Below are 13,014 nucleotides of genomic sequence, written 5' to 3' on the forward strand. Positions count from 1 at the left end.
GCTGTAAGTTTCTTTGTTCATTGTTCTAGTGTATTCCGATGTGACTGGGCAGTCTGGATAACAATGGTTGCATAACGTTTTTCATCAATAAAAAAATCTGATTAAAAATAATGGCAGCCACAATTCCTTATTTGTTAACCAACAAAACAACAATCTTCCATCAGAATTTAATGTATGCACTTGAAACTGAATATATTAATCCGTCAAGCCTGTTTCGACAGCACCTTGCGAACCCGGAATCTCTTCCATCGAGAAGGATAAGAGGAACAGCTGCATGAGAACACCATATTTTGCGGGCACCCCTTCAAGCCGCACACCATCCTCATTTTGAACCATATCGCCGCTCCCTTGCGTCAAAATTCTGGAATTCATTTTCTGTTTATGAGTACGGGCAGAGGACAACAAATTTAAAAAAGTATGGAAGGAGAATTGAAAGAAAGTGAGACATTACGAGTGCGAAATACACAACCAAATGATGCGAGAAGGACAGAAAGGAAGAGATTCAGAAACGACCCAGAATGCATTGTTCTTTCAAATTACTCATATTTCCCTAGCGTCTATTTATGTAGTTGAATTATTTGAAAACACGTCTCTCAATAAAAGACCGCCAGCGACGGTCCATCGACAACCTTGCACTTGCGGACAGTGTCACGTACCCTGAGTCACCATCAGAGGGCGTTGTCGTCACGTGTTTCTCCCAACTTTAAATGATGGCGACAAAACCTATAGTACCATTCGCATACCGTTGCTGTTGGCAGTAACATCCGCAGTCCCATTTTTCTGCTCCCTCTCTCTCTGGTCCACCTCACGTGCCCCCCATTACGAAATGGCCGGCACGCTGGCACAGTGGTTAATAGTCCTGCCTCATTGCAAAGGGGGCCCAGTTTCAATTCCGGCCTTGGGCAACTGTGTGAAGTTTTGACGTTCTTCCCGTGTCTGCGTGCGTTTCCTCCCACAGTCCAAAAATGTGCAAGTTAGGTGGATTAGTCATGCTAAATTAGGGGGAATAAGGTGAGTAAATACGTGGGCTTACGGGGATAGGGTCTTGGTGTGACTGTTGTCGGTGCAAGCTTAATGGGCCGAATGGCCTCCGTCGGCACTGTAGTGATTCTATGAAGAGACTTCTGTCGAATTACTTGTTTGGCACTGGTTGTATCAGAAATGCGGGCGGAGCTATGGGCGTTGTGCGGGCGTGAGTCTGCAGTTCCACTCCAGGAGAATATTTCCTGAACTGCAGCGTTACTGATTCGGGAGAAGGAAGCAGAAGGACAGCAGTCAATATTTTTCACTTTTTCAATTAGCGTTTCCTTCCCAATTAAAAGTAAAGAACATGCTGTTATCGTGACTGTTGTAATTTAGGTATTGCTATTCGTCAAATGATGACTACTCTTCTTTTAAAAATTATTAATTGGGCGTCAGTCACAAGACCAAGACTTTGTCGATCACTAATTGTCCTCGAAACGGCCTGGGCAATTTGAGAGTTAGTCATATGGTTGTTGATCTGCAGTTACACACAGACAAGGCCAGGCTAGGAAGGCAGATTTCCTTCCACAAAGTGCATTAGTGAACCAAGCGGATTTGCAGTGACAGCGTTCGCAACCATCAATGCGAGTAGCTTTCAATATCAATTAATCACATTTACATTGAACCAGCTGCTGGGGTAGAATTTTGACTGCTTTTATCCAAAATCGAAGTTAAATGTAACCAGTTGATATGATGGGATTGAACTACTTTTCCCAAAGCATAATTCTGGGTCCCTGAACTACTTGTCCGTGACCCCATGTTGATAATGATTAAGAAGAAAAAGCGGAAGTTCTTGAAGTTGACTCGTCCCAGTATATTATATGAGAATGGGGCCACAACTACAAAGTGCATCTTGTCGTCCCTGAGTGGACCTTTGAAAAGGAAGTGTCATAATTAGCTGCACCATGACAATTTGCTATCCTAACCCTACTGATTTCAGGCATGGTCAGGTTTCAGTACAGCATCCACAGTACGCGTTTTACATTATCTCAGGAACAATAAACAGGCAACTAGAGCTCACTGATCGATTTCCCTGTTCCTTTAGTAAAACAAGGACGATTACAAAGCCCATCCACCGATATCTGAACATTGGAACATAAAACTTAGGCTGCCTGCGAATCCGCTCGACCCTTCAGTCAGATTACAGTTCATCTGATCTTCCTTTTAAATCCACTTTACTGCATTGATCCTCATGAACCGTGACATAAATTTTAGTTAAAATGTTGGTTTCACTCAGCTTTAAACTTATTCTGTGACCCAAAGCCTCCACCGTTCTCTGGACTCTCACTGGAGTCACAGGCACGAATGCTCGGATGCTAAAGCTAAGAGAATGTGCACAGAACATTGATTGGAAATCCACCAAATCAATCAACACTCCTTGCCCTTCCGTTCCAATAACAAAATGAAGGTCTTTTTCTTGATATCCCGTTTCCAAAGCGGAACAAATCGCCCAACAGGGACACCGCATAGATTACAAGTTGGAGAGCTTCCATTCACTGACAGTCCTCTTATCAACTACCAATCTCACGGTGGCACTGGTGAGACACGGAATTGACGCATGAGCATTCTGAGACACGTCATCAGATTATAAAGGGTGGGGATTAGAATGGGTTTCTTCAAATATCGGATTCCCCCTTTACAGAGCGGACAGAGACAATGCGGGTACTCGGCATCTGGATTGTGTGGGGGGCATTTCTAACAGGTATTTCTGTACATCACGTATGTTTTCTCATTTCCAAAATTTGGGTTGAATCTTACTGTTGAGTCACGTCACTCTATTCTTTATCTATTTGAACATATTTTCCAGATCTGACCCATGGAGATTCTGTCACTCAGTCGCTGTCCTCAGATGTTAAGACAGAAGGAGACGCGGTGACATTAAACTGCAACTATGATACTGCAGAAACCTACTATTATTTATACTGGTATCGACAGCATCCAGACTCCCAGCCCGAGTACATTCTGAGGAAATATTCGGAGGGTAATGAATATAAAGCAGATTTTGCTAAAATCCGTTTCTCGACTGATCTCCAGACCTCGAAGAAATCCATCAGTTTGACTATCTCGGATCTGCAGTTGTCTGACGCGGCCGTGTATTACTGCGCTTTCAGCCTCACAGTGATGGAAAGCAGCCTGACTCCTGTACAAAAACTGTCTCAGCAAGATAAGTTAGAGCTCCTCGCTGCTGTATAGAACTTCTGGCAGATGCAGCCACAATGAGCAGCGGCGCTGTCAGCCGCTCAAACATGCGCTGACAGGAAACCACATTCACCTCGGATCAACTGTCACCCAACTGGTTCCAGGAGAGGCTGAGAAAACAAACTGCAGAATCAATTAGGGCGACAGGTCCATCACATAGTCAATGCATCAATTAAATCGTCCCTTCTGCTACTAATCAGTTCTGTATTCCTCTATAATCAAATCTGGATTTTAAAATCAAGCCGAGAAATAGATTGCTAACACCAAATATCCGTCAAACCTCGCCGTGAAGCGTCACACAGACAGCAGGCGTACAGCTTACCATGTTTGTGGCTCGTTGGTCTGGGGTATGATTCTCGCTTGGGACAATTGCATTTAGATGCGATAGAACTTGGGTTCGTATCCTGGCCGAGCCTAAAACACTTTTTTATGAATAGGATGGGAATCCCGGAAGGGTCGGGGGTTTAAGTTCAGTCGGGCAGCATGGTCGGTGCACGTTTGGAGGGCCAAAGGGCCTGTTCCTGTGCTGTAATTTTCTTTGTTCTTTGTTCCTCTGATTCCGAAGTCCCTATTAAATAGAAACATTCACAGTTTACAAATAAACAGAACAGAAACCTCCCTCGAAACACATCATGATATTCTCATTTTACAGGATATTGAAAGAGGAATTACAGGCTGAAATCTCAAATGTCACGTCTAGATCTGGCAGTCATATTCCTTGGGAGTGAAATATCATCGGCCTTTGAATCTTGAAGGGGAAATGTTTGTCCAGTCTGTCGATTTGAAAAAAAATTCAAACATCAGTGTGACTGGAACAGCACCAACACACTGCCACACTCGAGTGAGAGTGTTCCAATGCACTGACTGAAGAGCTTTAACCAGTTACACAGCCTGAATAAATATCACACCATTCACAGTGAGGAGAGACCGTACTGGTGTTGTGCCTGGACGAGGTTTCAACTGATTGTCCACCCAAGAGAGCGGCAAGGACACCTGCACCATGGAGAAACCATGGAAATGTGCGGACTGTGGGAAGAGATACAGAGCCCCATCTCAGCTGGAAGCTCATCGGCGCAGTCACACTGGGGAGAGGCCATTCATCTGCTCTCAGTGTGGGGAGGGATTCGCTCTGTTATCCACGTTGCAGAAACACCAGCGAGTTCACACTGGAGAGAGACCGTTCACCTGCTCTCAGTGTGGTAACAAGTTCACTCGGTTATCCAATCTGCAGACACACCAGCGAGTTCACACTGGGGAGAGGCCATTCACCTGCTCTCAGTGTGGGAAGGGATTCAGTCAGTTTTCCAGCCTGCGGACACACCAGCGAGTTCACACCGGGGAGAGACCATTCACCTGCTCTCAGTGTGGGGAAGGATTCGCTCTGTTATCCACGTTGCAGAAACACCAGCGAGTTCACACTGGAGAAAGACCGTTCACCTGCTCTCAGTGTGGGAACAAGTTCACTCGGTTATCCAATCTGCAGTCACACCAGCGAGTTCACACTGGGGAGAGGCCATTTACCTGCTCTCAGTGTGGGAAGGGATTCAGTCAGTTTTCCAGCCTGCGGACACACCAGTGAGTTCACACCGGGGAGAGACCATTCACCTGCTGTCAGTGTGGGGAGGGATTCAGAGCTTCATCCAGCCTGCTGATACACCAGCGAGTTCACACTGGGGAGAGGCCCTTCACCTGCTCTCAGTGTGGGGAGGGATTCAGAGCTTCATCCAGCCTGCGGACACACCAGCAAGTTCACACTGGGGAGAGACCGTTCACCTGCTCTCAGTGTGGGAAGGGATTCACTCGGTCATCCAGCCTGCGGACACACCAGCGAATTCACACTGGGGAGAGGCCGTTCACCTGCTCTCAGTGTGGGAAGGAATTCATAACTTCATCCAACCTGCGGACACACCAACGAGTTCACACTGGGGAGAGGCCGTTCACCTGCTCTCAGTGTGGGAAGGAATTCATAACTTCATCCCACCTGTGGAGGCACCAGCGAGTTCACACTGGGGAGAGACCATTCACCTGCTCTGTGTGGGAAGCGGTTCAGTGATTCATCCATCCAGCAGAAACACCAACAAGTTCACACTGGGGAGAAACCGTTCATCTGCTCTGTGTGTGGGAAGGGATTCTCTCGGTTATTCTGCCTGCAGACACACCAGGGAGTTCACACTGGGGAGAGACCGTTCAGCTGCTCTGTGTGTGAGAAGAGATTCAGTCTTTCATCTCAGCTGTTGGTACACCAGCGAGTTCACGAGTGGTTCCAGTGTTCGATTTTGCTGTTCTTGTTTCTGCTTTCAATTATATCGGTCAATGGGGAGAGTTGGAGGGTTTCTTTCTGCTGGACTGGCCGGTCTCACAACTTTGCCTCCATTGGGCTGATGCTCTTTGAGTTTTGTTGCGAATACCTGGTTTCAGATTTCACAAGGATCACAGAGTGACGGTGTTAGGAAGTTCAGAGATATTTAGTCAGCATTTCTGTTTGAAACCCCCCAAATGCCCATCCAATTTCCTTTGTAATTGTTTATTGTCTCCACTTCCTCCTCCCTCGTAGGCAGCGAGTTCCAGGTCATTACCATTCGCTGCATCAAAATATTCTTCCTCACATGGGCAGCACGGTAGCACAGTGGTTAGCACTGCTGCTTCACAGCTCCAGGGACCTGGGTTCGATTCCCGGCTTGGGTCACTGTCTGTGTGGAGTTTGCACATTCTCCTCGTGTCTGTGTGGGTTTCCTCCGGATGCTCTGGTTTCCTCCCACAGTCCAAAGATGTGTGGGTTAGGCTGATTGGGCATGCTAAAAATTGCCCCTTAGAGTCCTGAGATGCGGAGGTTAGAGGGATTAGCGGGTAAATGTGTAGGGGTAGGGCCTGGGTGGGATTGTGGTCGGTGCAGACTCGATGGGCCAAATGGCCTCTGATCCTATGATCCCACCCAAAACTTTAAATTTGCTTGTCATCCTTGTCCCATCAGCTAATAGGAACAGCTTTTCTTTGTCCACCTTATCTAAACCTGTCAGAATCTTGTCCACCTCTATCAAATCTCCCCTCAACCTCCTTTGCTCCAAGGGGAACAACCCCAGCCTGACATTGACAATAAAGATCAATCCAACAGAATATGTTACCTTCTGAAATCAAATGGAATGTTCAATTTCTGTTTTAAAGGTACTGTGAATATATTGTCCTGGATAATAACGGAATTGGAATAACTAACCTTGGGTGTGGTTGAATGGAATATATCAATCTGGAACCCACTTACAGACTAGTGAAAGTCTGGAATGTGTCGCTGGAAATCCCTCCGGAACAGCACTTTGGGTCACCTATACCTCAGGCATTGCAGTAGTTCAAGAAGGCAGTGTTGGGGTTGACATATTCTGTTATAATTGATGGACTGTAGTTTGAATGTGAGGCATTATAGGACTGGACTATGGAGTCATAGAGGTTTACAGCATGGAAATAGGCCCATCAGCCCAACTTGTCCATGCTGCCCTTTTTTTAAAACCCCTTAGCTAATCCCAATTGCCCGCATTTGGCCCATATCCCTCTATACCCATCTTATCCATGTAACTATCTAAAAGCTTTTTAAAAGACAAAATTGTACCCGCCTCTCCTACTACCTCTGGCACTTGGTCCAGACACTCACCACCCTCTGTGTGAAAAAATTGCCCCTTTCGACACTTTTGTATCTCTCCCCTCTCACCTTAAACCTATGCCTTCTAGTTTTAGACTCCCCTACTTTTGGGAAAAGATATTGACTATCTACCTGATCTATGCCCCTCATTATTTTATAGCCCTCTATAAGGTCACCCCTCAGCCTCCTGCGCTCCAGAGAAAAAAGTCCCAGTCTATCCAGCCTCTCCTTATAACTCAAACCATCCAGTCCCAGTAGCATCCTAGTAAATCTTTTCTGCACTATTTCTAGTTTAATAATACCCTTTCTATAATAGGATGACCAGAACTGCACGCAGTATTCCACGTGTGGCCTTACCAATGTCTTGTACAACTTCAACAAGACATCCCAACTCCTGTATTCAATGTTCTGACCGATGAAACCAAGCATGCCGAATGCCTTCTTCACCATTCTGTCCACCTGTGACTCCACTTTCAAGGAGCTATGAACCTGTACCCCTAGATCTCTGTTCTGTAACTCTCCCCAACACCCTACCATTAACTGAGTAAGTCCTGCCCTGGTTCGATCGCCCAAAATGTATCACCTCGCATTTATCTGAATTAAACTCCATCTGCCATTCGTCAGCCCACTGGCACAATTGATCAAGATCCCGTTGCAATCAGAGATAACTTTCTTCACTGTCCACTATGCCACCAATCTTGGTGTCATCTGCAAACTTACTAACCGTGCCTCCTATATTCTCATCCAAATCATTAATATAAATGACAAATAACAGTGGACCCAGCACTGATCCCCGAGGCACACTGCTGGTCACAGGCCTCCAGTTTGAAAAACAACCCTCTACAACCACCCTCTGGCTTCTGTCAAGAAGCCAATTTTGTATCCATTTAGATACCTCACCCTGGATCCCGTGAGATTTTAACCTTATGCAACAACCTACCATGCGGTACTTTGTCAGAGATCTTGCTAAAGTTCATGTTGACAACATCAACTGCACTGCCCTCATCTATCTTCTTAGTTACCCCTTCAAAAAACTCAATCAAATTTGACCACAGCTCAGTTTCTGCAATCATGGACCATTAAAGCTGCTTAGCAGTGCCCTGACAGAGGACCTGGTGAGAATATTTCCTCATTGAGTTAGAATTAAACTTATTCCAGGACTGGCTGGTGTTCAGTGGCTGAGATACCCAAATCTGTGAAAAGGGGGTCCGACCAATCAACAAACAGTGGTAGGTAGTTGATTAAGAAGTTAAGAAGCGTTCTCAGGCATTGTTTAAATTATTTTATCATAAATTTGTGATGAGAACTGTGAGGGGCTATGACCCAATAGTCACTGAAGTGACGGTATACTCCAAGTAGCACTGGACTGAAAAGCGAGAGTAGATTCTAATGAATGGTTATAATCCTACCCTAGCATGGCCAGTGAAAAATCAGAGCTCGAGTGATCAAGAATAATAATGTGATAAGGTGCGAAGGAATAAGATCTCACCGTGTAAAAATCAAGTTGGGATGACATTTGTATCACATAGGAGTCAATGAATGGAATACATTGGGTATTGCACATTCCCTAGCCTGGCCCGATTGAACACATGAATGGGCTATTGAAACAACAAATCAAGCTTGACCACACACTCAAAGAGTGGCAAAGGCCTTACATAATTTGAATAATAGGCCACAAAAAGGAGGGGTGGCACGGCAGCACAGTGGTTAGCACTGCAGCCTCACAGCACCAGGGACCTGGATTTGACTCCTGGCTTGTGTCACCGTCTGTGTGGAGTTTGCACATTCTCCCCGTGTCTGCGTGGGTTTCATCCAAGTGCACCGGTTTCCTTCCACACTCCAAAGATGTGGGTTAGGTTGATTGGCCATGATAAATTGCCCTTTAGTGTCAGGGTGTTATAGGGTAAATAAGTATGGTTATGGGGGTAGGGCCTGGGTGGGATTGTGGTCGGTGCAGATTGGATGGGCCGAATGGCCTCCTTCTGCACTGTAGGGATTCTATGAACCCTCTTGAGTAAGATGATAAAACAACCTGTCCCTTCAATTCTTCCTCCAGACAGGGAATATGACACACCTGTATGTAAGGGTGGCAAGGTGTGGGTACATATCTCAAACCAAACCCCACAGAAAAGGGGAAATAATTTCTGCTGGACATGCTTGGCTTGTATCTCCTAAGCTGCGTTCACTCCCGATGCATGGGGGATGGAAGGCATCCAGTAAAATATGCACTCAAAACAAATGTACTTGTGCAGAAGGACAGAAATATTATTTGTATAACATCACTGTCCAGGCATCCGTGCTCAATGTGGCGGATTGTAGCCAATGGCCTTTTGTGGTGGTATGTCCTCTCCATAACTCCTCATACATGAAGCTTGTACCTTACAGCTGAGTCATGGCCAATGTCAATAGGAATTATCGCCAGTTAATGATACTATTATGCATGAATTTGGACAAGTTTGGTGGGGAGGCGATGGCCTCGTGATATTATCGCTAGATTACTAATTCAGAACTCAGCTAATGTTCTGGGGACCCAGGTTCAAATCCCACCACAGCAGATGGTGAAATTTAATGAAAAAGATCTGGAAATAAGAATCTACTGATGACCATGAAACCATGGTCGATTGTCAGAAAAAAACCCATCTGATTCACAATGTCCTTTCAGGAAGGAAATCTGCCATCCTTAACTGGTCTGGCCCACATGTGACTCCACGAATAATTTTTTAAAAACTATGTCTGCATTACCAGCACTCTCAATGTACATCTGAATGCCAGATAGCTTGAACCCCCTGTAAACCAATGTTGGAAAGATGCATGGGACATATTTGATGTACATACTAATAGAACATATTATTTGATATAGACACACCCACGGTATTGTGCATCTGCCTTCAATTGAACTTGATAAATTATGCAGGTTTATTGAACAAAATACTCAAGTTTCTGCACACCTAAGTCAAGACAGGCAACATCTTCTTAGGCAGAGTGTGGAAATGACCTGTGCTTAAGGCAAACTTCACCAAACATCGGATGAACTTAATTGCCTCAGTTTTCACCTTTGGTGGGGTGTTTTTAATGGATGGTCATCCAAAGCATCCGCTGTTTTTACTTTAATGTTACATCCTGTTGTCATACTGCGTCTTTGTACCCTTTTGTTCATTTTAATTGTCTTGTGGTGCAGAGTGCGTGCATTGTTCACACAGGTCATTGCTGTGAAGGAACTTATACAGGTACAGATGGGATTGCTGCGTTGACTGCTGAATCTCAGGATGTAATGTATAGAAAGTAAAGAGTTAAGATATTCACCAGTCAACTCAGCATTTATTCATGCTGTGAGAACCTAAAGAAGCAGCTGTGCTACAGAAACAAGCTGACCTTCCAGTGCTGTGTTTGTATATTGTTTCCCAAGCCTGGGAATTGACCAAATCTCCTGTCAGGTTGTTTGTGCCGCACTGTAAAACACGGGGGGCGGGGCTTCGACCCGGGTACGTTGGTAGTCACCTTGGACCGGGATCACGAATGTTGCCAGGACCTCTCGAGCTCCAGACCAGCTGTCGTCAGAAGGGTCCCTGACAGGCAGAAGGCAGTGAGACTCATTGTTTTAATTTCTCTCGTATTATTTACTCTTTTTTGAATAAACCATTATAATAGTTGAGAGATCATAATTCTGGTCTGTCTCTTATTTAACATTCACGTGGATCATTGGTGGCACGGTGGCACAGCAGTTAGCTGCCTCACAGTGCCAGGGACCTGAGTTTGATTCCCAGCTTGGGTCACTGTCTGTGTTCTCCCCGTGTCTGTGTGGGTTTCCTCCAGGTGCTCCAGTTACCTACCACAGTCTGAAAGACGTGCTGGTTCGGTGCATTGGCAATGCCAAATTCTCCCTCAGTGTCACCGAACAGGTGCAGGAGTGTGGCGACTAGGGGATTTTCACAGTGACTTCATTGCAGTGTTAATGTAAACCTACTTGTGACACTAACCGGAGGAAGCCCATGCAGACATGGGGAGAACATGCAAACTCCATCCAGACAATCACCCAAGGCTGGAATTGAACTCGGCTCCCTGGAGCTGTGAGACAGCAGTGCGAACCACCATGTCAGCCCATGTTTGCGACCAGGTGTCCCTGGAAAGGAAGCATGTGGTGCCGACCAACACAAGGTCTTCAGTGGGCACTGTGGGGGCTGGAGAGCTTCATTCCTCCCCAGAACCACATCATAGTTTTACATTTGTAACTTTTCATTCAGGGTTTAGTTTGTGGCTGTCCCTTTAAAGGATTCTCCGCCCCCCCCCCCCCCCCCCCCGCCTTCCCATTCATTTAATTTGATAATTTGATCCAAATTTCGATGTTAAAGAGTACAGAAGGGGAATTCATTATTGACCCCAAATCACAGAGAATATGGAACTTGGTCCATGGTGAGTGGTTGAGGTGAACAGCATGAATACATTGAAATGAAAGTTAGATCCACACATGAGGGACACAGTAACAGAAGGATATGCTGATAGGGAGGAGATGCAGTGGGGTAGGTGGAGGCTGATGTGGAGCAAATTACTGACAGACCGATTGAGCCGGCTGGCCCGGCCCTGTGCTGGAGAGTCAATGGAACAGAGACTCATGTATTTATCTGAGATCTGACTGCAGGATCGATCAAACAAACTCAGACCAGTCTTAAGGATCATGGTGTTGTGATCTCAGTGAAAACAGTGTGGAGCAGACACAGCATCTCGGTTACAATGAATATTCACCTTCTGAAAGCCCTTGTGTTGCCGTGACAATGTGTGTCTGTGAAAGCTGGACTATCGAGAAGAGTGACGAGGCTCCAATAAAAGTGTTTGAAATGGAAGGAGTCGGACGGATATTCCGTGTGTCACGGACGGCAAAGTGGATGAATGAGTGGGTGCTGGAGAAAGCTGGTGTTCACCGGAACCTGTTTGAGGCTCTCACATCCCGGAAGCTCACCTACTTTGGACATAAGAACATAAGAAATAGGAGCAGGAGTCGGCCATCTAGCCCCTCGAGCCTGCCCCGCCATTCAATAAGATCATGGCTGATCTGAAGTGTATCAGTTCCACTTACCCGCCTGCTCCCCATAACCCTTAATTCTCTTACCGATCAGGAATCCATCTACCTGTGACTTAAACATATTTAACGAGGTAGCCTCCACTGCTTCAGTGGGCAGAGAATTCCAGAGATTCACTACCCTCTGAGAGAAGAAGATCCTCCTCAACTCTGTACTAAACTGACTCCCCTTTATTTTGAGGCTGTGTCCTCTAGTTCAAGCTTCCTTTCTAAGTGGAAAGAGTCTCTCTGCCTCTACCCTGTCGAGCCCCTTCATTATCTTATATGTCTCTATAAGATGTGTTGTGAATAGGGAGGGTGTGTTTGGAAAAAGAGGTAATGTGAGACAGAACACCTGGAAAATGTGTGCAAGGAAGGCCCGAGATGGGTGGATAATATCAGAATGTGGACCGGCCTCTCGATGGGACAGGCAGTGAGAGCAGCTGAGAAATCAGTGGAGAAAAACTGTTTAGAGTGCGGCCAACCCTCAGAACGAGGACGGATAAACGACAAGACACCTGTAGTGGTAGGAAAAAGACTTTATTATTCAGGATAAAATTAATGTACTCTATAGAAACTAAGAGCAGGCCATTCGAGTCTGCTCCACCATTCAATATGATCATGGCTGATCCTCGATCTCAATGCCATATTCTCCCCACACCGCTTGAAGCCATTAAAATCTAAAACAAAATCTATCTCTTCCTTGAACATATTCAGTGATTGGGATTCCACAGCCTTCGGTGGTGGAGAATTCCACAAGTTCACTACCCTTTGAGTTAAGAATTTTTTCCTCATCTCGGTCTCATCTGACATCTGCTTTTGTGGATCATTTCAGTGGAAATGTGCCCTCGCTCAAAGAGAATCAGCCACTGGAATGAAAATTTGAGAGACCGGCCAGTCCAACAGCAAGAAACCCTCTGACCCCCCCCCCCCCCCCCCCCCACTTCACCAACTGTCAGAATGAACATGCTTCAGTCCTGGATGTGATTAACAGCAGCAATAACAGCAGAATCCAACCCCAGTCATCACTTGTGAACTCGCTGGTGTCTCTGCAGGTGGGATGACTGAGTGAATCCCTTCCCACACACAGAGCAGGTGAATGGTCTCTCCC

The 13,014-nt window shown here is 45.9% G+C and overlaps 1 pseudogene and 1 gene segment (V, D, J or C); both read left to right on the forward strand.

Annotated features, from left to right (window-relative positions):
* Nucleotides 1-2,679: 2,679 nt before the first annotated feature.
* Nucleotides 2,680-3,216, forward strand: LOC144482972 (T cell receptor alpha variable 38-1-like). The segment is given in 2 exon segments: nucleotides 2,680-2,725; nucleotides 2,831-3,216. Coding segments are annotated over 2 exon segments (432 nt in total).
* Nucleotides 3,217-4,222: 1,006 nt separating this feature from the next.
* On the forward strand, nucleotides 4,223-12,781 carry LOC144482973 (uncharacterized; annotated as a pseudogene).
* Nucleotides 12,782-13,014: the final 233 nt, after the last annotated feature.

Source organism: Mustelus asterias, unplaced genomic scaffold, assembly GCF_964213995.1.
Source record: "Mustelus asterias unplaced genomic scaffold, sMusAst1.hap1.1 HAP1_SCAFFOLD_44, whole genome shotgun sequence".
NCBI lineage: Eukaryota > Metazoa > Chordata > Chondrichthyes > Carcharhiniformes > Triakidae > Mustelus > Mustelus asterias.